The sequence below is a fragment of the Ischnura elegans genome, chromosome 1 (genome assembly GCF_921293095.1).
Source record: "Ischnura elegans chromosome 1, ioIscEleg1.1, whole genome shotgun sequence".
Classification (NCBI taxonomy): Eukaryota; Metazoa; Arthropoda; class Insecta; order Odonata; family Coenagrionidae; genus Ischnura; species Ischnura elegans.
Window position 1 is genome coordinate 3528853 of NC_060246.1, and position 26094 is coordinate 3554946.

At 38.8% G+C, this 26094-nt stretch overlaps 1 protein-coding gene across 1 annotated transcript in view; it reads right to left on the reverse strand.

Annotated features, from left to right (window-relative positions):
- The window catches only part of LOC124154243 (serine-rich adhesin for platelets-like), an 86413-nt gene that overhangs the window by 22663 nt on the left and 37656 nt on the right, over positions 1-26094 (reverse strand). The window contains exon 6 of the mRNA XM_046527844.1: positions 5040-5138. Within this exon, the coding sequence (XP_046383800.1) occupies positions 5040-5138 (99 nt within the window). The remainder of the gene's footprint in view (positions 1-5039; positions 5139-26094) is intronic.

The following is a 26094-nucleotide window of genomic DNA, read 5'->3' on the forward strand; positions in this document are numbered from 1 at the left end:
ATTTTGTCCATTCTTCCTTCCTCCCCGCGAACACCAATATCATTTCAGCTGCAGTCACATCGCCCGCACATCAGTTAGTCACAATAGTGAGTTAAAGAATAGGGTGGTTTCCATTGAATAGGTGGTTTCTTTTAATTGCCTAAATCGAAAGATTATTACTCCTGAAGTATGTATTTAATGCTTTTTGATGACTATATTTATTTTTGTGATTAAATGAAAAGCAAAAATTTTCAAGCGTGCGAAAATGCGACAGCCAAGAATGAATGCTGGGAAAAGCCCTTGTGATGTCATTCTGGTTCCGGCTGCGGAGGAAACTTTCCCACCATAGGCAGTTTTAAAAGGTGATAATTAAGAGATGTTTCCCAGAGCTCTGTGCCTCATGCATGCATTGGTAATCTCAGATGATGTAAAACTCCTATGTACCCATATAGAAACTAGGTCCCTGTGACGTCACGTGGAGTGGCATCGCACGGGTGCCAATCTGGCCTTTTTCAAATGAGGTTAAAATTGACCAAATAATTTGTACATTATTAATATGCTAATGGTGGGTAACGAATCGCAACTAATGTCTTTTGTTATCTTTGACAAAGGGAACTACCCTATTGTAATACAGTGTTGCATTCTGCCGGATACCACCCTTTTCAATGCCTTGCATTGGTTTATTAGCTTACAAACTAGGTATCAGTACTTATCTTGTTCGTATATCGAGGATTTACTGTATTTAATAGTAATTTAATCGCGTACATCATACACATGACTTTGAGGCTATTCCACAGCATGACTATTGGTGCAGGAGATTAAAGAAACAAGGAATTTTGGCAAGGTATGTTTGATGATGATACAAGAAACGCTCTTACGAAGTCCATTATTATGAATCTCTGGATTTTCGGTCCCGTGAACTTCATAATAACAAGAGTTTACTGCATAGACAGCTCGTCAAAGAGTTCCACCCAAGGCAGGTCGTAAATACATACACTGGAGGCACTGTATTCAAGTTTTAAGCGTGGTCAGAATTCCGCCATTTTGGTTTGACCATTTTCGGACTTTCGGTCTCAAACAGTGTACGTACATAATCAGGTATTCTATTCCTTATATCGCCTCGGATTCCTTATATCGCCTATCCTTATATCGCCTCTGATTTATAAAATGAAAATGCAACAATTACTTCTTGATTGTTGTCGGAGTTTCCGATCGTTTGTCATACTACTGTGTATACTAAACTGCCGATATAGTCATATCGTGGTGATAATATTACATCGTGAACATACTTTTGTACTATTATCGCGACCGGTCCGCTATCATAAGATTTCCATTGGCTAATATCTTATTAACTACCAGTAGAAGTGCAGGGGAATGGATATTTTACACTTGTTAAATATTATTTTTGGCTAAGCTAGTAGCACAGCGGAACCGTGGTGATTGACAATAATTTTTCCTTGGGAAAAGACATTCGAGGCATATTTTCATGAAGCCTTCCAATAATGATAGGAAAAAGGTTTGCTGTGTTCGTTGTTGATAGTGTATTTTAACGTAACAACGATCATGACCAAATATTTCACCAAATAGTTAGCATCGACCCTTATGGGATAATCAATGTTTTGGTCAAAGTAGACGTGGCAGTATTCTACCCAAGCACCCAGCGCCATTCCTACCACACTGCACTCAAAGCTCGGAACCAGTGTAGTGGTGCCCCTCCCGTATATTTACAACCTCCTAGGTTCCACCCCACACGAATGACACCCCCAAAACAAATATCCTTGGGGTGGCCCAGGGAAAGGGAACTGGTCTCCCTCCCCTCCCTGAACGTGTCATACCATACACCTATGGCTTAGTGTGGGATGAGCTCTATCCTCATCTATCCATACTAACCGCTAATTGAGGCATTCAATAGGGTGGGTGGAACTTGCAAACGCCCTTTCATTCACAATTGAATGACTCCAACACATTTCACCAGAAACAACCCATTCAACCTATTCACATCCACAGGCATACTGGTAATAGGCCTGAAGCTGGCCACAAACACCGCAGGTGCACAGGATGAGCAGAATGCATAGTGATATCTATCAGTTGATCCTGCTGCCATCTAAAGAGTTTTTTGTAAGTTTTGGGCGAGGTAGCGTACCTGATAGTAGCTGCCGTCTGGTGGCTATTTAGAAAAAATTTTCCATGGTAAATCGTCTTAGCAATATTTATACTTCAACCAAATGTAAGAGCAGCTAACTCTTAACAACATACAGTAAAACCTCTATATAGTGAACCTCTTTACATCATAAACCTCAATACTTGTTACCACCCTTACGGTCCTGCCAGATTTAAATGTAAATTTATAGGCAAACCTCTTTGTAGTGAACCTCTTTATCTTGTAAAACCTCCACTTATCATACCAAGGAGATACCTCCAAGACAGACCTCCTACCTCTGCAAATCATACCAAGACAACTAGAGACCGTTAATGCAGCTGCGATTACGTACATGGAATGACATTTTCAGTGATAAATGTTTCACCTTCTTTTTTTTTTATACACCTTTATTATGTTGTAATTTTCAGGTTAATCATCTGTTAAGGCCATTTTGTTCCATATGAGAGCATTCCTAACAGTAAATAAGAAAAAAGTTATCCAACTATCCTAATCATTTAAAGTGACTGTTGAATTAAGAGAGATCACATCGTTTTCTCTCGAAACATAGCAAAAATCATGTGATAGCGCTCTCTTTCTGTAATTATTAAATAATAAATACATGTTCACTAACGCATGCATGTTTGTTTAAACACATTAATATAAAGGTTTAAAACTAGTGCCTTCATTTCCAAAGGATATGAAAAAATGGTGCCTATCACTGAAACCTCTATAGTGAACCTCCATAGATCAAATTGCACAAATTTTGGTACCCTCCATTACTATGTAAAGAGGTTTTACTGTATAAAAATTTGGTCAAAATCAGTCAAAAAATGCTCTATTAAATGTCTTATTTAAACCAACACTACAAACGTGTTCAAATTCTTTGAAAGCCTGCAGTGTTTGCGGCCAATTAAAGTCCCAGGGGATGGATGCCATGAGTACCAGGTGTGGTAAGGCATAGCTGCGCTTCCAAGTGAAAATATCCACCCTGAATAACAATCACAAACTCTAATACCAATGGCAAAAATAAACAAGGTCTCATTTGTCAACAGATTTAAAATGTATACAGAAAAGGGACTGTAACCTCCAAAATTCATATATTTCAACAACTAGGTATTCACAAAATAAAATCTAGAGAGTTTGCTCTACGAAGGAGTTTACGGACATTCATTATCATCAAAATCAATTATTGATTGCTCATCAATATGAGGAATTGGCCATATTTCATAGGGAGTAACTATTTCCATAAATAATCACCATCCCTCTGAAGAAGAGTCGAAATGATAGTCAATTACAATATTCCCCGAAAGTCAGAAAACAGACAGACCACTAGGCCACACCTGTTTGCATTTTCCCAAGATGTACTTTCATATATACCATGAAACCTCTAACATAGACTTTTGAATGGACATGAAAAATGGAGAATTGCTAATATGTGGTATTTGCCGGGATATAATAAAATAAGTGCTAAACTAGGAAAAATGTGAAATGCAGCAGAGAAAAATAAGGACTTCACTGCAGAAGGCTTATCTAGTCACCACATCCAAAAAATTGCATCCCTGCAAAGTCAAGCTATGGTAAGTCCATTATAAATATTTTAAAAAATTGCACACATAATATATCCATACTCTCTCACTCATACATAATGTGGTTGATTTCCAGTATTAGAGAGAAGAAGCTAAACAAAATGACGCATGTAGCCCAACATTTCAAAGGAAAAGATTAAGGAGTTGCAGAGAAATAGCAAAATGTGAAGAGCATATTTCAAATGCAAAAACAGGTGTATTTTTTCTATGCAATACCTGTCAATGCTAGAAATTAGCTATTCTACAGGGTAAATACAAAGTAAATATAATACGATGGTTTTTTTGTGTAATTTACTCCTTAAAAATAGAGATATTCAGCAACTTCTGGTGTCATTAGGTTAATTAAGAAGGATTGTACATTTTAAAAATGCATTGGGGATAAAAATAGCACTGGCATAAGTTTTTTAGAAGAATATCTTAAAAAAAATAAATTTAAATTCCCTTTTGAGAAGGCCCGAGAGCCTCCCTTTAGTATGGAATGCATTAAGTCCATAATTTGGGGACTACCTGTATAAAGGTACAATATGGTGGAATTCACTGAGAAATTCTTTCCACTAGTCTAAGAAGAAACAACAGCAAGACGCACAAGGGATGAAAACATTAAATTTCAGAGGAATGGACTGACCAAGATTTACATAAAATAATCAGTTAAATGAATCATAAAAACTTCATACACTTAACTTTTTAATGAATTTTAGGTGATACATAATTATCTGACCCATTTTTTCCAACATCTGGCAACGTGAAAAATGTAACAGAAACCAAGGCTGACAATCTCATCGTCCACGGAAACTGTGGCACCATTCATTCCATTGCTGATTTCACACAAAAAAAGTGCTGCCAAGATTACATTCACTGATAAACCTCCAACCATCTCTGGACATAGCGATGTCATTGATTACTCGTATACCAAGGTGAGGGGTGAAAAAGGTGATATTTTCTACCATGAACATACCGTGACAAAGTCAAGGGAATCAGCTACCAATGTAAAGACTGAAAGTAAATCTGGACCACTGGCAGTGCTTGGAGGAACACCTCACGGCATCAAAAGAGCTAATTGACCAAATCATTTCATTTACTGGTGCTCCTCAAAAGCACTCCTAACATAAAACCTTTGACTGAAAATCACTTCAATTAAATGTCATCCTATAGAGATAGAGATGCAGGCACAGCCAAACCCCAACATGCTATCAGATAAAAAGAGTGGATCATACCTCTGTCCAGCAAACAACATTAAATGTAGGTCTTCCGTTAGGTTTTCAATGAAAAATTTTGAGTTGCCTTAAGTGGGATCTATATGTTATAGAAATGTAGCACTTCAGCTAGCAACACACCTGAATTAATGCTACTTCTTCAGGGTCAATGCAATATTCTTCTGTCATAGCATTCGTTAATGGGTCAGTGTTAGACATAGCATCCTCTACAGGAAACTTCTGAAAGATAAAAAGAGACAGTGCTGGATAGGAAAGTCAGGCAAGTATTCATAAAGCACTGAAATACAACCAAAAGGCTTGATAGCCACCACACTGAACATCAACAAGAGAAATCTCGGACACTTTGTGCATGCCACTTCGTGCTGATACATTTCCTGCAAATATTACATAATTAACATTTTGACATTTTAACCACCATATGGGAGTAGCATAATACTGAGGCACTCAATCCCCTGTACAAATTAAACAACTTTTACCTGAACACACTAAATGAACAACAGCTCAACCTTAAATTTAAATGGTAAAAAAATTCTTATCACTAAAAATCACTTCTGTTAAGTCCCAAGAATTCTAATGCCAATAATCTAAACAGAGATGGTGAATAAGTGTAAAATAAATTATGATGAAATAATTTTTCTAAGTTGGATCACACTAACTGGCATCTATAGAGACCAACTTTTAGCAATGCATACTGACATTTACATGCTGAAAGATAATACTTAAGAGCTGCTAGCAAATTTAAATTATTTCATATACATTGTGTAACATTTTATTAAGGTAATTATAGCATAGACTCATGGTCAACCAGAATACTACAGAATCCTATCAAATTATTTCAATGATACATCACCTGGTGCATGTCACAATAATTCAGAAATCATTACCCAGGAAACTTCCATTTTCTTGGGTCATGATAAAAGGACTTCAAAGACCCTAAGTGAAGTGAACACTAATAGCCCACAAGAGCACCATGGATTAGCGCCAGCCAGCAGTCATAGGATTAAAAAATTATAATCGATGATAAAAAAATCCAAAGCAGAAAATGATTGAGGTGGTTCTACGTTCTTCGAGTGCCATAAGCAAAAATTGAGGAAAACTAAGAGGAAAAATAAGCTTGCTGCAATTTTCCTCCAACATAGCAGTCATAGCCATGACAGAGGAGAATTTTAAGAAGACAAAAGCGAATTCTGAAATTACAATCGACAAATATTAGCATAAAAATCAACTTGAAGAAAATCAAGAAATTAGAATGCAGCCACAGAGAAGAATTCGATATTAATGTGAAACAACTAGAAAAGCAAAAAATTAAGACGTCGGGAAATTCTCTCATCAAGGAACCCGAGTAGCCAGCAGTGACAGGAGCAAAGAATAAATGGCAGAATAGCGTATGAGGCCACTCTAAAAAAAGAAGAGTCTACTCAGAGCTGGGAATGCAGCGTTGAAAGTAAGGGATCCATTCAAACATAAAAGAGTGAAGGGGGGCAGCAGCACAATTGCAATGTGGTGCCACAGAGGCAAGACCAAGGGGGTGCAAGCCAAGTAATAAGTGAAAGATGAGAGTTTTAGAAAAGAGAAGTCTTCTAGAACCCTTAAAAGAGGACAGAGCAACATAATTGACAACATCACGAAGCGTGCTGGTCTGATGAAGGGCAATCATACGTAATCATCAAAGGGCAAGTGGATGTGAAGAATGTTAAATAAGGTACCGATTGAAATATGTACATATGTCTACGGAAACGAGAGATGAATAATGCAAATGAGAAGAAAGACATGAACACGAAAAGATTGGCAGATTGGAGAGGCATTTCAAACCAATCTCAGAATCAATAGCACATGATGAAAATTAACAATTCACGTTTACATTTTTCCACGTCTCACCAAATCCAGCCAAGAAATAAAGCACGATACCCATGGCACACCTCAAGTTTATCATCACATCTCAAGAGTGTCTGGCATGAAATATATTTCCATACTGATAGGAGAGACATTAGATAGGAGTGGACCTCATATCGAAAGGCAGGGGAGAGACATGCAACAATGTTGGCACAGAAAAAAAGGGTACCAAAGAATGGATACCAATAACTAACTAAAAATAGCATGGCAAAATTAATTACATCATAATTTTCCTAATAAATTCTGAATTTTTTAAAAGTAAGTTTAATTCAGAACCCCATTTTAGTCAGTATTAGAGTACATACTTGTTATGACATACATCTTCCCTAAAAACATTCTGCGAGTTTGAACAGCATACCATTTACAGAAAAAGAGCTGTTGTCAACCATGTGAAACGTGGCCAAACCAACTGGGGTGCTGTATACTGTCGTTCTCGTTAGTGCGGTAATCCTCATGTCAGTCTTGTTGATAATATTCAGTCATCTCCAATGTAGGCAATGGTGTACATCTAATTTGCATCAACAGATACAAATTAACACAGATGTAGGTGAGAGTTTTCAGCAAGCAATCCTACGTGGCTAATGGGAACTACAGCAGACTCACGATTACTCGGTTGTGGTTTATCCGTGTTGCGGCTTATCCTGCGGTTTGCGGCGGCTATCTTTCTCGAAAGCCCCAAACCTACCCCCCACCCTTCCCCACCCCAACCTTCCTGAGAATATATATTCACGCGCACGAAGAAAAATTGTCATTGCCCTGATGAAGTCTCCAGCAGCAGGGACAAAACTGTTGGAATTTTAATTTGTGACATGGGTAAACCCAAAAATAAGGATCTTAATACCATGGACCGTGAAAGTTTTAACCACTTTTCTGAATCCATGATCTTGCAGCCACGGATGCGTGGTTTTCGGAAACAAGGTATGACACGGAGCAGTAGAAATGCGAGTACAATCATATTTTCGCCTCTAAAAAGATTGCAGTTGGGAAAAGAAAGCTCCTAATGATTCCGGAAAGATATCTAAAATAAAAGATGATGTGCATAAACAATATTTAATCATTTGATTTATATGAATTATGAAAATTTTATGATATTAATGTAAAAGTTTGGATTATTTGTGTTTTCCAATTATTTGTGCTGCCTCTCCCCATCATTAGCTCATTAGGATGATCGGGAGGGAGTACATGTGCTGTAATTCTTACGGAGTTGTTGTTGCCTTGCTCCTTCCCCATTGCTTGGGGACATGGAGAAAGCAACAACCTGGGGAAACACATCTACATATGTTATAACCTGTTACCATTTATTGCAAGAGGATCACTCCCAAAAATAATCATTATGATCAGTACATATAAAATATATGTAAACCACTTGATGCACACAATTTTCTTGCTGCCTTTAGACACAACAGCACATTAGTAACGCAGTAAGCATGAGAATTGCAATGCTGTCAAGACTGACACTCTACAACATCCCAGTTCCGTTATGCTTGCATTTTACAAAATTAATAACAGCTTTTTTTCTGTACAAGACATGCAATTGAAAAATACCGCATTTCTAGCAAAGATGGGCATCCAAAAAATTACTCAAATTTTGTTCCAATAAATTGACTAATTTCAATTATAAAAGTAACCAATGATAGTCCCCTGCTTGATAACCCTAAAAACCTGGTACTTTCACTTGATGTACAACTGTGATAAAAACCACTGGAATGAGTGCCTCACAATTACTTTTCTGCCCCAAAAAAGAAGCAGAAACAAACAAGAAAAATGATTATGACATTATTTTTATCTGTCCCTTCCTGTTATTTAGCTATATTTATTCAAACTTGAGTGGACATAATTTCAGCATCAACAATAGGTTGTCTCGTTTTCAGCTTTTTCCTTGCAGAGAGCTGAAATATCTGGTAAAAGTCATTAACCTGCTTTGATTGTTACCCATCTAATTATTTTTACAAATCAATTAACGTCTAGTATCGAACAACATGACTGCCATTAATTTTTTATCTGACAGAATGTTCATCTTATTAGGCAAGTAAGAATCGGTCATGATGAATATTGGCATTAAAACCTCAATATGCCACTTTCATTGCCATTTTTTAGGGATTTGACGACATTCATGTCAATTCCTGCTTTGAATACCATGAGGAAAGACTTTCTTTTGCCTATGATGTTCAAAAAATAACTTGAAATTGACAAGACAAGTCAAAGACACAGAGAAGTCACTTGATAAGCTGTAACTGGGCAGGAAGTACAAACAAAAATGAAAATAGGGAGATAAAATGCAGTGATTTCTTGCCTATCACTCATCTCAATACAGTAGACTCTCGTCATTACGAAGTTCACGGGACCAAAAAACCGGAGGTTCGTAATAACAAAGTTCGTAGGAACGTTTCTTATAGGATTTACTGAAAAAACAAAAGGTAAAATATAAACGCGATTAAATTACGCGGAAATATATATAAACAATAAAATTCGTTTCAGTTTTTCAACAGAAGAATGTGGCATGACGCAATCGTGGGTTGATATCTTCCCGAATACATTAAGTCCGATATATGAACTAGATGCGTTCCAAGACCCTGTTCCTAGGTTGATAAACTTACAGTCTGGCCGCCGAGAGTTGTTCAATGACAGACGAAATAGTCTAGGTCTGTGTAGGGGGAAAGGCTGCCAGGTAGGAAAGGGAAACGCTCACAAAGGGTTCCGTTAAGAAAAGAACCGGAAGGGACGACGAGTGTGTAGGAACTAGTGGAACAATCACTTGTTTTGGTAATTCGAAGAATGGGCTTGTTTTGGTGGAACGGGCTTATTTCGGTGTTCCTTTATGCATTTGACAACGTTGTATGACTAGGCAAGGGTGTGAGATGCGTTTGGAGGACAGCGATTGGCTTAAAACCGTGCTGGCGCAGGGTTACCTGCCCCTCATATTGTGCCGTAATCGGACAACTCTCGCAACCGGACTGTATGCACGTAATCGAGGAGTACGGTTATCCTGCAGAATGCAACACTGCATTACACGTATGCGCTAACTCACGAACTGATCTAGCGGGGCGTGCAATACATACGGAGCCGAAAAAATAGCTCCCCATGGTGACGAAGAACGGGTGAAATGCTGAACAGTTCCTAAATTAACACCGGATTCAATTATATGTACCTTGTTCAGATTGTGATCACAGTGAGAGTTTCCCAGTGTCACACCGCGTAGTATCGGCCAAATCGAAAGGTGCCAAATCCGAAATTTGAAAATTTTGAATGCTCGTATCTCTGAAAATTTGTAAATCGAATGTGCGTAGGAAGAGGACTGACTGTACTTTCAATTTACGAACGGCTATGAGTGGGTCACCATGACTGCACAGGAATGAAGCTTGTTATATGATGTTGCGTGTAAACTGAATAAAGAACCATAATTGATGCTCTTAGCCACAGTATACGAGAAGAACTTAAACGTGGAACGATTATTAAAACTTAGTGTAGTGAATATCCACCTAAATGCCATGATTTATGCGTGGAACTTCGTAATCAAGTTCATTTTGTAACCGCCGGGACCAGGACTGAGGTTCGTAATTTCGTAAAAACGAAAATTTGGTAATAACGTTTCTTTTACTATAGCTTGGATAGGCCTTTCCGTCGGGACCAACGATTTGCTTCGTAATGACGAGGGCTTCGTAATAACGTTGTTCGTATTAACGAGAGTCTACTGTAATTTTTTGCCATTACTTCTGCTGCATCCACAGAAAAGAACACCCTTGCTTGGTTATGATAATCATAACGATATTAATGTATTCAACAATAAATTTAAAATTACTGGAGATAATTTAAAAAAAATACCAAAATGAATAAAGTGTGAAAAAATAAATATTTTAAAATGTCAGTAAAATAAAAAATATATAGTGCAGCAAGTAAAATAAGACAAAGGATGGGCAGGGTAGGAAATTTTGTTGGTCCATTCCATCTTTCGAAAAATCTAAGTTTGTCTTGTGCCTACAATCATTGCAAAGAGACACATAGGAAGCATTTTTACCAGGTAATTCCTTAATTAGGCTGCAGAAAACTCCTCAAGAATAGCATGTCTCACCAATTCCCTCAACCTCACGAATTTCTGCCCACATACCCATTTATAACTAAGACATTACCTATTCCCTGTCCTCCTGTAATTCATAACCTTGAGCTCAATTCTTGTGTGTGTCTAAGACACACGTCTTTACGCAATATTTGAAAGGTTTATGTATCAGGCATCTGTATCATCATGTATCATTCATGAATTATTTTAAAAATCTGTTCCCAAATGAGAATATTGGACTGTAATCGGTTAATAGATTACCCTACAGGGGAATTGAGTGGAAAGCTAAATAAAACCAATCGTAGGATTGATGAATGATGATGATGAAGGGAAGTGAAATGCAAAATTGAAAATGATTACCGCAGGAATTGGAGAGAGATGAACGTACAAGTAAAATAGGTGACAAAAAAGAATTTTCCAACTACCTTCGTTAAATTTAACACGGGCCAAAGTATATACATGTAATAATATGGAAAACAGGTCATCAAGGAAATTTCTAACAATAGCCAACTGGTACTTAGAATACAAACAGCTCGCAGAGAAACGTAGAAGAACATTCGACCATCTCTTTTTTCCTGCTTTCCCAGGCTCTTCTCATCCTTACATCATCTCAAACTCTTTCTTTCATTTATGGGACAATGGGAAAGCCTCCCTTCTCGCCAAAACTTTTCCCTTTCTCGTTTGCAAGCAGTCACACACCATTTTCTTGAGATCACTTTCCTTCCATTATCCTCTAAAGGTACTCTGGTGACAGGACATGAAAAGTTAGAGGCATAAAAGAGTTTCAACCACTAAGGGTAGACATCCACTGATTTCCGCAGTGTTTGGTATCTAATTGAAACAAAAAATCACAGACTAACTTCATATTTTGTTTTGTAGATTTTGGGCGATGAAATAATTTCACCAAATGACCTGAAATCTCACTTATGCATCCTTTAATGGGGTGGGTTCTTCTGCGTGGGACTTTAGGAAAAGGGTCACGAGAAGGGAGATAGCAAGGGTTTTCTCTGCTTGGAGGGAGTGAGTACTGCAAGCTCTTGCTCAGCACGAAAGGGGCTCTGTCAAGCAGGAATTGACATTCACATTTGAGCGACCACGACATTGTGGCCCAGATTAAATGAATCACATTTTTCACCATTTGCAAATCAAAAAAGAGGCGATATTAGAGGGATCATATAGCATTCATTACTACAAATGGACAAAAGTCAGTGCTTCCTAAGGTAACTTAAATGCAGCAGCACATCATTGGCCAAGTAGAACTAACAATGGGAGCTCCTATCAAAGAGCTGCTGAGAAATAACTAAGAAATAACTGAGTGCCCTCACTGAACTGTTTCATAGCCATCTCATTAAGGGGGAAATACCACAGCTGTTGTGGTAGTGCTGTAAGAACTCACTGCCCCTGAATGTACCCAATATGTTGGGTAAAATTGGACAGGTGGATATCTTGGACATCTGGATATTAAACTCTGTCAAGCAGGAATTGACAAATCACAGTTAACAGGGTCCCCATTCTAACTAAATTATAAAATTCATGTTTTTTTCCAGGTTTTCATGGTCTAAATAGAGTCAAATTCACGGTCTATTGATAAGCCATTTTAGGAAGAAATATTCATCACATAATAACCACTGGCCACATGCTAACTTAAAATATAGCAAACGTGATAAATGCCGGGAATGCAAAATGCAGCATTGAAAGTGTTCTTATGACGTCGCCCATTACAGTGGAACTTGGTTAGTACGTTCCTCCTTAGTACGGCGATTTCCCTCGGTCCCGGTACCATCCGAACAAAATACAGGTAAAAGAATTTGGTTAGTACGTTTGAAAAAATTGCGCTTTCCTGGTTAGTACGCTCAATTGCTTGCCGTGACGCAACCCGCAATTCGTTCTCTAGTTTTTCGTTCGTATTTACTTGACTACTGTTGCGGGAGCAGACGATACTCTGGATCTCCACGCGAAGCTTAGCTTAAAAATACTTGATCTCGGAACGAAAGCAGACGACATTAGACAAATTTTGAAAGTAAATTTCAACTGTCTAATATAAAATTTTCTTGAAATTACGTCGTAATCTTATAATCTTGCGTGTCATCAGTCGATATATCGATCGATTTTACAATCGAAATGGTATCATTCCAGAAGCGAATGTCTACGGCTGTTGCCGTAATTTGAAAGTCAATATAATTTTGCCCAATTTTTATGATGTTTAAAAAACCAGTTGACTTACTCCGGGTTGTTGTTATATTCTCCGAGTACGCTGTGAGAAAGAAAAATGACTTGTCTTCGCTTGTCTGAGCTTCACTCGTCCTCGTTCTGTAAATGTATATAGGATAAATCACGGGAGATAGACGCCGTAATCATGGAATCGTCTTCGGAAATCTATGAAAAATTGCGATTTTTATTCACATGGTATTGTTTTTCAATGTAGCGCTCATTTTCTTGATTTTAAATGTGAAAAGAGTTCAGGAAGGCGATCCTATGAGAACTACCGATAGTAATTGTAATTATGACGACTTTTTCACTGATTGCAATAACCCCGACTGCTATTATTTACTTTCCTCGTTAGTACGTTTTCCTGGTTAGTACGTTCATTTTTCGTGGTCCCTTCAGAAACGTACTAACCAAGTTCCACTGTATTAGCAAAATTCAGGGCTGGCTGGAGGTTGTGAGTGGGAAAATGGAGGGTAACAGGGAAGTGAAGAGATGTCTGATTTCTCGCCAGGGTTAATGGTCACTTTGGTTATCAGTCTTCCAATCACAGCCTTAAGGACAAAGTGTCGTCATGGCACATGGACCAATATTTGCGCTTCGAATATACGTGTGCAAATAAATGCGTGGACAATGTCTGCATGTGACTCATGTTGAAATGTGATCGACATATCCATTTTTCTTTTGATCCGTCAATCGAAGATCTACAATCAAGTTTGAGAGGTTTTTAAGGTTTTACGACGAATTTCATGGCTATTTCCAGATTTTTTCACGGTTTAAAGGTTTTCACGTTTGAGTGGGAGCTGTGGTTAAGCAACTACATAGCACATAGTGACCGAGACTAAATTACTCGAATTTGTCAACATTTGCACCACTCAAATAAAAAAAGAACTGATTTTTGAGGGATCACAAAGCATTCATTACTATGAATGGACTAAAATCAGTGATTCTTAAGTGTAACTTAAATACATGATTTGCATAATACCTCTTGAGTGGGTGCTTGATTTCAGTTTTTTTTTCTACATTCCTACCAAAGCAAACACTGAAAACTTCTCCTCTCGTTCAGTAGTTGATTGAGAGCTGAAGTTCGGCATAGATTGAGGAGGACCACAAATACACACAGGGTGTTACTTGAGGGATTTCTGGATTGTGTTTAAATTAAATAAGAATTCTAGATAATGAAGAAAAGACTAATATTTAAAAATATGAACTCAAAAGGACAAACTTGAACAGCATAATAATTGGCATAAAAACAAGGAACTAGAGTTTACACCTCATGCACATCAATATATTCGCTTTGGAAGAGCTAAATTGTTGGCAACCACTTAAAAGATTAAGTAAATGTGTGTGCACTGAAAAGGAGAGTACTTTGAAGGGGAGTTGGGAGAGCACAGTGCATGCAGGATGCAACTGCTTTGGAGCAAAATTGCGCACAGCGATAGTTGGAAAATGGGAAAACAGAGTTCCCATGGAGCATGATCACACCACCCTGCAGCAGCAGCTATAGGAAACCAGGGCTCAGAGCCATGACTACTCATGCTATTCTCGCTGCCCCCACTACTTCTGCTATTCCTTTCCGCTTCCGTTTGACCTTGACTAGTGATGGTGTAAACACGCCTCAGAGTGATGAAATCTCCAGTTCCCTTGGACCGTATTCAACCGCATGTGAAGCCACTGCAACAATTGTGCATTTGCGATATGAAATATACATTATGTATTCATAATATCCGACAGATTCATTAACCATTGAAGAATATTATGAAATTAATCATAAATTTTAAGGATGAGTCGGTTCTTAGATTTTTTCAGTCCTGGTCCACTTCTCCCCCTTCGCCTCTCAATGCATACTCACTTCCAAGCATGAACTCTCATTATCTGAATCAATGCCAAATTTAAATGAACCACAATAAGTGAATGAAAATAATTTCACTAAAGATGTTAATTAGCAAGAAAGCTCTGTAAAACAAGCTTGCGAGATTGTCTCCATAATTTTGTTTGCCATGAAAAAAAGTTTAAATAACTCATTGTTAAAGAATGCATCATCAACCAATAACCAATATGTAAGATTACATCAGGCAGCCACTGGTTCTTCCCAGATTTTGATTCAATATTCAACATTTTCACCCTATCTGAGTCTAATCTACTCTTTTTTTGGCAGAAATATTGCCATGAACAGCTGTTCAGTGAAAAGAGTAGTGGATGATGTTGATTTTGAAGGGCCGTGCAGAATATGCTTGGAGTTTATACAGTTTACGTACAGCATATCATCAGGGTCAATAGGGAAACTCCCCAAATTCTGATGACATCATCCGTTCATTTGTTGTAACTTGTGAGTCAGTTCAAAATATATTCTGTATTCTGTGATGTAGCTTTAATTGTCGCTGAAATTGACAACTTATTCCCACGCTTCACAGGCAGAGTCCTTATAACCTTAACAATAAACTGCTCAACACGTTGGTACAGCGACACCATGGATAAACTGGGCAGCCATGAGTTGATGCAAAATTGTAATGCAGTGTTGCATTCTGCAGGATAACCTCATCTTTTGATGCCTCGCATAGGTTTATCAATAAACGAACAAGCTCTTACAATGCATCTTGCTCGTATGCCGAAGAATTACTGTTTATGTACATGATTCAATCAAGAGACCATATTCAGACGAAATGATTTTCCGGTGGCCGCCGTTCACGGCACGGCACATGGCATTGCAGAGAGTCAGTTAGTTGTCTCTTGTGAGAGCTGCCTGAATTTCACGTGAATGGCTATCGACGAAACGGCATTTTGTGTGAAAGCGGACTCAAGGTAGCATTGTCTGTATTTCATGCCGTAGACGCATCCCTGCACCAAATGGGTGTCAACCGCACGATTCGACTCGTTTGAAGACGTCCATAGAGACCAATGGTAAGTTGAAATGCCGTGGTTGCCGGCAGGTTAAAAAGTCAGCTCATATGAAAACGGTCTAAGGGGCAGCGTCTACGGAAATGTTACAATGTAAATGGCGAGAGCGACAAACTGGCGAGCCCTTCAATGCGCGAGTTAGTGAGAAACTCTCAATAGAAAAAAAAAACGTGGAAGCCATGCAGTCGGAAAGTAATACATGCGATTTTAAATCTCTTTTCACTCTTTGGCCTTGAATACGTTGCAGACCACTTTGGCCTCCACATTCAAATCCTCGAGACCGTTCCGAGCCGGTTCCAAAGTACCGACTTTATGCGACCGGTCCTCAATACCGGTTCCACAGCCTAAAACCGGCGGTACCAAGAACTGGGTACTGGAAACAACCCATCTGTAATAAATTTTTTTCCTGCCAATTATTGTCTTCTGTAATGCTAAAGCAGACATCGGAGTAAACTTGAAACACTCCTTCTCATCAAGCAAATAAAATAATTGCATTTTAAGAAGGGAATTCTAATGAAAATAATAAGCTCACTGTAGCCTTGTAATAAAATACAATTATTAAGGTGCTTTTGCATTCGGTTTAACTTTTTTAAGACGTTGGCGGAAAACATTGAAGCAGTGTGAAATAATGCATGGAAAATTGCCAAAATGGACAAACTGCACACAACACATGATTGGGAGTCTGGTGTTCTTGAGTAGTATTTAAATTTCATTCAATGATTTCTATGATAATAATATTTGGATTTCTTCAATTATAATTTTCTTATATTTTACAGTATTGGTTATTATTAGACTTAGGACGATACCGATAGCGGGCATCGGCCATTTTACCGATACTTTCTAGTATTCGTTGTTTTCGGGTACTTTTATTCGAAAGTATTCGTTATTAGAAAAACGTCTAAAAATATCGAATTTTAAAATCCCACCTTCTTTAACTGTCTGCACAACGCGTTGTTTATTTGTTTTCATTGCTGCGACACTGCTGCCCTCAAATATCTGCATGACTCTTGTATCCATGTGACTGGTTCAGCGAGTATTCAACGGTATTTTATTATTGAGTATTCCAGGGCAATTGAGGAGTTATCTACTGCAAGCCAAGTTTTGAAGTACAACGAAAAATATCGCAGTCATCTGTGTGGAAGCATTTCAATAAATCATTGGAGAATTCGGCAATTTGTAAATACTGTAAGAAGTCGTATGCTCTCGAATACTTTGAATTTCATGCCATACACTGTCGCACACTGTTGTTGGTAGTTGACTCAGAAAATTGTAAAGAACTCAAGTCGTTTAGTGCATGCAGCGCAGTTATAGGCAAGTTGACGAACTACATCAAATTCGCAGATTGCGGCGGTGAAAAGAGTTCGACGTGGGGAACTGAAAATGATTGGGTGAAAAAATCCGAAAATCCCCAGTTTCCCCCTCCAGGAGAACCTCAGTCCAGTGGATAGTAACTACGTAGCACAATTCCCAAAATCCGCTACCCCCTCCATCCATCAGCCCTCGGCCTCCGACGCTTTCCTCCTCTCCAAAATCAAACAAAAGGTGAAAAGGTCCCAGCTCGCGCAGGGTTCGTTTGTATTACGAAGACCATAAATGAAATGCTTCAAAAGAAAATATCAAGTTACAGGAGAATAATAGAATCGTATTTTACCCTTCCCTCTTTTTCCCCACTGACCTTTTTCTGCCTACCTGCTTCGAAGTTCCCCATTTCTGGAGGTCAACTGTTGCATGAGTACCGTGGGATAGTTACATTAGCGCATTTCCCAAGATCACTTATCCCCCTCCATTCAGCACTAGCCCCCCCTCTGAGGCTTTCCTCTTCTCCGAAATAAAAAAAGGTGCAGCGATCATATTATGAAGACCTTAGCTTCGAACATAATATCAAGTTACACGAGAACGATAGAAACGTGTTTCGTGCCCCCCCTTTTCTCACCCACTGACCTTTTTCAGCCTACCTGCTTCAACGTTCCCAGTTTCTGGAGGTCAACTGCTGCATGAATCACCTATTAGCCCAAAAGGTGTCTCACAATGACTTTCGGCAATTGATATTACACCTTCATTGGATTGAAATATTAGTAATGTGCGCTTAATTTAAAAAAGAATCAGACCAAAAGCGACGCATTTCTGACTTTATTTAAGCATTTTACGCGAGGAAATAAATGTCAAAATATGTCGGAGACTTGTTAGAATTCTGGCGAGACTCCATACGAGCAGCAGAGCTTCTCGGAAGTTGATGCTGTATTTTTTTCCGAAAACATATATCAAGTTACAATTTATGAGTGTGCTATAAATTTCTATTTTACAGTCACAGACGAAGGGATATTTTCTCAGGATATTTGGTTTCTCCCTGCTAGCTATTCGAATTCATCTTATTATCTCCTGAGAACTTCCAAAGATGGACAGAAAATAATTGAAGAAAATCTGGTGGAGAATCGCTCGTATTTTGCAAAACACCTCAGATTGTCCGCTAGCATTTGACAGCAGGAGTGGGGGTAAAGCAAGCTACCTCTTGAAAATAAGAAGTTGAATGAAGCAGAGTATCAGATGGGCGTGCTGCTGAAATGGCGTTTGGTGGATAAGAATGTATACATCAGACAGAAATCCATCGTAGCAGTGTAAATGCCGAGACGACAAGCAATCATTTTTCGCGAGGTGGTGTGTCCCCTTAGAATATTTGATAGAGATGTTAGTTGAATCAACTATATGCCCAATTGTTTCCATAAAATTAAAATATTCCATTAATCAGCTAAATTCCTGTTCGAATCCTTTAAAGGGAATCAAAATTACTCCCCAAAATCTTGTGTTTCCTGCTGCATAGGCAACCGAATCAAACAATCCTGCTTTTACCGTTTAGTATTTGAGGTATTCCAAATTCGAGGTATTCGAATATTTGAGCAATGATTTAATATTCAAATTTGATATTCGAGTTTGAGAAATCTGCTATTTGACCCATCTCTAATCCAGGTACATATGAATAAATTCATACCCTATCGAGTTTCCTGGGTGACTTACGCAACCTTATTTTTGTTAATAGGTGCAATAAGGCACAGAATGACATAGTTTTTAATTTGATTTCCTAGATTGATGCAAATCCTAATTAACGTGAAAAATGTACCTCACTTGAAGTGACCTGGTGATAGATTTTTCTGCTAAAATGGTAGCAGTCCATCTGTGACATCCCTTCAAGTTTTCCCGTTTGCTTACATATACACTGTTGCGGGAGGAGCCAAAAGATTCCGATTGACATGGTCTCCATTGCTCCAGTCCTTGCATTTCAGAACACATGTTGGATATTACGGATGAGATTGTTGATGAAGACCCTGCACCTGATGATGAGTCTACTGCAAGCTGGTCTTGCACTATGAAACAGGCTACACTGCTGCTTTTTGTTGAATCTAAAAGACTTACATTAATGATGAGCGAGCATGAAAAATACACAATTTGCAATTTGCAAGATGCTGTGCCTTAACTCGATGCCATTTAACTTTGTTGAATCTGTGGGTTTTAAAGAGCTAATGAGCAGTGTCTGTCCTAGGTACCTAGCCGGAAATATTATTCTGACAATCTAATACTTAAAGTGCATTTGAAAGAACAAGAAACGTATCCTCAATGATAGACCAAATGAAGAAATAACTATCGCAGCTGATATTTGGACATCTGGAGGAGGGCATGATTATATTAGTGTTACCGCACACTTTATTGATGTAGATTTCAAGAGGAATCGTGTGCTTCTGGAAGTAATGGGTTTTGATGGAGAGAGGCATAGTAGTCACCTAATTGCAAAAAATTTGGAAAATTCCTTTGCGAAATGGGAAATAAATGACAAAATTAAATTTCTTATCACTGATAATGCAAACAATATGGTAGCCGCAGCGCGCCAGTTGGTAATTGTTCCCCATAAATAGGGACATGCAAAAGTCACAAATGCGATAACGCGAATTCTGGGGGTTTCCCGCGAATAGGCAAATTTCGTGTTAATAGCGATTTTCTCCAATTCATGGGCGATTTTCACCAATTCAGACGCGATTTTCATCATATTTTTCTTCTGCTCATGCTTCTCCCATGAAATTGTTTTTCGAGGCATATATTTAAGCCGTAATTTTTTCACTGCATTGGCCGCTTTCCGACACAACTAATTTCTGGGCTTGGCCGTTCATTCACAGCACCGTGAAATCCAGAGAGATGTCTCATTTGAAAGCGGCCTGAATTTCATGGTGACATGCCAAGAATGGGGGCCGGCGAACTGTCGTCACGTCTGAAAATAGCCTCAAAGTAGCACTGTGTGTATTCCACGCCATAGACAACACAGCGCCGGGCCAGATTGAAATGGGCACCTTGCTGACCGTCGACAACGCCGTGCCGTCAACTGCGCGATTCGACTTGTTTCAAGACATCCATTCAGACCAATGGCTACTTGAAAGCGCGGTGCCGTGCCATGACGCTGACGACGGCCGGAGCAAAGCAAGGCTTTTTGCCGCAGTGCTTTCAGCCGAAACTATTAATCGCCGACTGCCGGAGAATGGCAAAGCGCCGTGAAAATTCATCGCGTTGGTGAGCTGCAAATGCAGGGGAATGCAGGTTGAGGGATCGGAACTGTCTTTCATAATTTTTTCAGCCTTTTCTCTCGTTTTCTTTCTTATTTACAGGTTTTTTGTATTTGTAATTTTGCTGTCATTGCTAATACGCTTTCATTGAAGCTAATGAAAATTTTTTTAAATTAAGAAAAAATATGGTGGATGAAATCATGACGTCGGCATTAACGTACAGTTTGAAGTCTAGCAAGAGGAGTCACACATTACATTGTATAATTTGACACTTATTCTTTTTCCATTGATGATAGCTCTAACTATTTGCTAGTATTCATTCAGGACAGATTTGCCTTTGGTTTCTCTGTTTTGATGTAAGATTAGAAACATTAAAAAAGAAAGGTAAGTTATTATTTACTATTTGTGCTTCTATTTATAAACCTGGTGGCACCGTGACTCAAATGTGCTTATTTTTGCTTGTTTTGAGTAATATGATATCGCAGTATTTCCCAGAGTACAAATTCTGATTATGATGTATTACTTTGTACTATTTGACACATCACCAGGTGAGCGCCGAAGACCCTTTCCGTTACAGTAGTTAGCTTTTAATGTGCAAGATAGAAACAAAGAGTGAAAACCGGAGGAAATTTGTAGTAAATGCACACGAAATAATCATTAAATTCAACATAAATTGAAACGTAATGATGTATTTGCAATTAGAAAGTAAAATTTCCCGTTGAGCGCGTATGTATTTAAGCACATACAAACTTTTGCGATGTGTGGCCAAAGATAACAGAGTAATGGAAACTAAATCCCATTGAGAATCAGAAGAGACTTAAGTACATTAAAATGGCCCTCACTAATTCTATAACAGCCCATCTCTGAAGGAATATGCTGTCTCCGAGCAGCGTCGTACCACCGCCTTCCTCGGTCTGGGTTTAATGAGAGGTAAATTCACATCTCGGCACACAACAGTACACGTAAGGTTTCCTCCCACTCATTTCAAATTCTCCGTTTCATCTACCATTTATTTATACTCGAAATAACGCCTACGATAATGCACTCCTTATGCAAGCAATGCAGATATCATGAGGTTCACACATCATCAACATGGCGTCGCCCGAGAAATATGCTTTTGGCACGGAATTCAAGTTGAAACTTCAAACTATTATAGGGGCGAAATTATTCAGCGCTCGGTGGTAAAATTTAGTGAGAGGCTTTCTTACGCCCATTGCTTTATAAATCAAGCATAATATTTGGTAGTATAATCCCTTATATTACAAAAATTACCATACAAGCGTGTGTAAGAGGTGCACACGTGTAAGAGGCGCACCCCTATTTTGAGCATCGAAGCTATGAAGAAAAAAATTTTGCGGCATTTTTTTATACTATCGCGTGGTGTTGCAGACGTATATTCGATAACTGACGAAAATCCAGGCGTACTGTTATCGAATTTTCCTTTTTCAATATTAATTGAAAGAGGAAATTTTGATAACTGCGGCAGTAATAGCGGTATAAGAGGGAGTAGAAAGAGTTCAGATCCTCTCTTTGCATACGCCGTTGCTCTACGATGCTTGTCCTATTCACGAACAATTTTGTTTAAATGCTCTCGCAGGAGTATTGCAATAGAATTGCAGCCGTGGAAAATTTTAAGGCAATACAAAACAGGCTCATAGCATGAACCTTCCCAAGAGCTTGGACAACAATCGGGGCAATCTCAGCGCCGTAGGATAATAACCACGTCGTAGATTAAATGGAGCCACATTCGGCCCTCCATCAGCCAATGCCGCTGCCATTTTTTTCCTTTCCGAGACCCCACAGGAAAATAGGAAAACATCAAGTTACAGGGGAACAATGGAAACGTGTTTCATCCCTACCTCGTCTCACCAACTGACCTTGATCGATCTCTCAGTTTATGGAGGCCAAATGCTAGGTGAGTCATCTACTAAGCCCGAAGATATCTCGATAGCTTTCAATAATTGTATGACACGCACGAGGTTCAAAAAAAGAAAGAGATCTAACACGACGCATATCTGACAGAATTTAAGTTTTTTTAAGCCCTAATTGATTGACACAAAGATTTGTAGTTACAACAAGGCTACTAATATTCAAAATAGTCCAAACAGGACGAGTTCAGAAAAAACAAACATAGCATAAACGCATTCAAACAAGACGAGACGGACTGGAAACTTTAGGCAACGCAAACTGCGTACATCACATTGCTGCGCCTTCGCCCCTTCACCTTGAAGGCAACGACGTCACATGCAAGATCGGACGTGTTCTTCCCGTGTTCCTTCGCTCATAGCCTCGTAACTTGAAATACAGAGGGGAGGGAGCGTGCTCCTTCCCCTCCATATTTCGTTGCTTGCTTCGAAGACGGAGGGATCGCGCTCCTTCCCCTGGACCTCTCCCTCCACGCTCTTCACTTATAAGCATTTCTGATTTCTTCCATCCACAATTTAGTCCAACAATGAACACACTCTTTCGAATTTTTTAAAGAGCAGGTTTTGATACCAAAGAATTTTCAGTTGCAATAATCCTCATATTAGCGTCTGAAGATGATTTTTGAAAAATCAGGTCCTCAGCGTAATGGAAATTACTCGGCAAGACAGATATTGACTATTAACCAGGTATATCCTTCAAAACTAAGCGTTTCTCTACATTTGATAAGCGATTACTATATGCAGTATAAATGCCGCGGGATGCCCACTCATGGCAGTAAATTTAGCGTGCCCTCCGGAGCGAAAACTCCTGTTCGACCTTCCATGTTCACCTCTGGGGTACCGACTTGACTGCGCGATGCTTACAAGAAAAGCAAACAGGGCCATTTTAAAAATACGTCACCAAGGGAGAAACTCCCATGCCTGCCGCTTATTTTTGACTTAGGGTTTCAGATGACTGACTCACACTGAAAACCAAGGCCACTCAGTTCCTCGTAGACTTGCGACCGGTGAAGGGGAGGGGGGAAGATATGAAGTTTGTGTAAGAGGCGCACCCTCATTTTTGGCTGCAATTTCTGGGAAAAAAGGTGCGCCTATTACACGCGCTTATACGGTACTAAAAAAGCAAATTTCCCAGGGTTCAGTGGATATAATTAAAGCAATCCAGCGTACATATGGATACGCTAAGGATGAAATATGTAAAATAGGTGAATTCAGTAAATACTCTTTGTATATTATTGCTTAAATTATCTCCAGTCAATAATATCATAAGTTTAGGGCAATGAGTGGGCCACTGGAAGGATGGCTCTCAATCAACATCAACTATTTTGACGTTAAAATAACACCGATTTCAGGGCAAAATAACATCGCTTTTGTAAAAATGTAACACCACTTTTGGCTATTTGGCTATAACCCCACCTTTTGCATGTCTCTACCCATAAAGCATGCACAGCCCAAGGCCTGCAGCTGGTAAGTCAGGGCTGGTCAAAATATTAACTTTGTAGAAGATTGAACTATTTAGGAATATCATTTTTAGTTGTTCAATAATCTGTGGGTAATACTATAAAATATCTTTCAACAGCTGGTGTATAAGGGGTGTTTACATCTGCCATCAATTCGATATTTACTTGGTAAAGCTTGGGCCGTTGTTGGACACTTCAAACATTCTTGTAATGCCATGAAAACTCTCCATGAAGCCCAAGGAAGCCTGAACATGAAAAAGAAAGTTCTCATTCAAGATGAACCTATCATCAGGAGGGGTTCATCTCAAAGGATGCTAGAGAGGCTACTTGAGCAGCAGAATGCTATTTCAGTGGGTATGCTGTAGCAAAAGTGAGATGGAAAGAATAATGAAGGGTAGCTCAGGTCTATATGTTGAGAAGTATGTCAATTTCAGAAAACTAAAAGATAAGGTTACAATTTTTTTCAGTTGCATCTTCAAAGCTGAACTTTAAAGAAATGATGAACCAGAAGGACTGGGCTTTAGCGAGTAAGATACTGGAAGTTCTTACGCATTTTGAACAGGCAACAAAAACAATAAGCTCCCAAAACACATGCTTGTCTGACGTTTGGCCTCTAATTGAAAGTTTAAAAACTCTAATGAGCAGAAATGCAGGATGTGAAGGGTATGGCAAAAGATATTTCAGGAGAACTGGAAAGGCGGTATGACTGGACAACCTTGGAAAACAAAGAAACATATCTGTTGGCAACTGGGCTTCATCCAAGATACAAAATGAAATTTTTTGGTGATGAAGCAGTAGAAGTGTTTAAGAAAGTTGTCAAAAATAAAGCAAAAAGTAAAGATGATGGACATTTCAAATTAATCAGAAAAGAACATGATTCATCTGGCTCCAAGTTTGAAGTGGATATAAAAACAATGACACTTTTCCAGGTAAATTTGATTAAATTAGATCAAAGTAAAGATAATAATTTCACGTGCCATTGGGCCAGGTCCTGAGTGGTCTCTATCACCATCCATCTCAAACCAACCTTAGGGTTGAGAACTGTGTGTAGTTATTTTATGCCTAAAAGGACTGTACTTTTGGAGTACATACCATAGTTATTTTAAAATATTAGAAACTGAAAATGTACAGTGTGCTAAATTCATAAACCTCTATTTTGTTTACCTGTTTTACAGGAAGAATTTTTCTTTTTTGCAGGTAACTGAAACTCTTATAAGGCATCAAAGTCCTCAACTTTTGACAGAAGATGGCTTGGGAAACGAAAATGAACTGTATTTATTGGAAATGGGTCGAATAGCAGATTTCTCGAACCCGAATATCGAATTCGAATATTAAATAATTGTTTGAATATTCGAATACCTCGAATACTAGACGATGGATGCGGGAATGTTTGACTAGGTTGCCTGTGCAGCAGGAAACCCAAGATTTTGGCGAGTACAGTGGAACTTGGTTAGTACGTTCCTCCTTAGTACGTTCCTCCTTAGTACGTTTTCCTCCTTAGTACGACGATTTCTCTCGGTCCCGGTACCATCGGAACAAAATAAAGGCAAAAGTATTTGGTTAGTACGTTTGAAAAAAATGCGCTTTCCTGGTTAGTACGCTCAATTGCTAGCCGTGACGCAACCCGCAATTCGTTCTCCAGTATCTTCTTAAGGGTCGTAAAGCTCCGAATTCATGATGTAATTTATTATTACTAGCCATTAACATTCTTGCATTCATTCCACATATCTTTCTTCGACCGTGATTCATTCAAATGCATTTCTCAATTCTTATGACGTGATAAATAATAAAATATGGCCATTTATCAGGAATGTCTGACTATGCAAAACTGCAGCCAATGAGAAGCCCCAATTTTCCCCACCCCGAGCTCCTCACCTTCTGTTGCCTCTGGAGTGCCCACTGCGCACAAATTTCACGAGTGGGCAATTGTTGCTGTTGCACGAGTTATCACGATGAAAAAATGAGTCTTATCCAATTCCCACTTTATCTAAAGCAGTACTGCACGACGTCAATGCTACGGAGTACGTGCATATTTGACTACTGCTGCGGGAGCAGACGATGCTCTGGATCTCCACGCAAAGCTTAGCTTAAAAATACTTGATCTCGACACGAAAGCAGACGACATTAAACAAATTTTAAAAGTAAATTTCAAATGTATAATATAAAATCTTCTTGTAATTACGTCGTAATCTATTA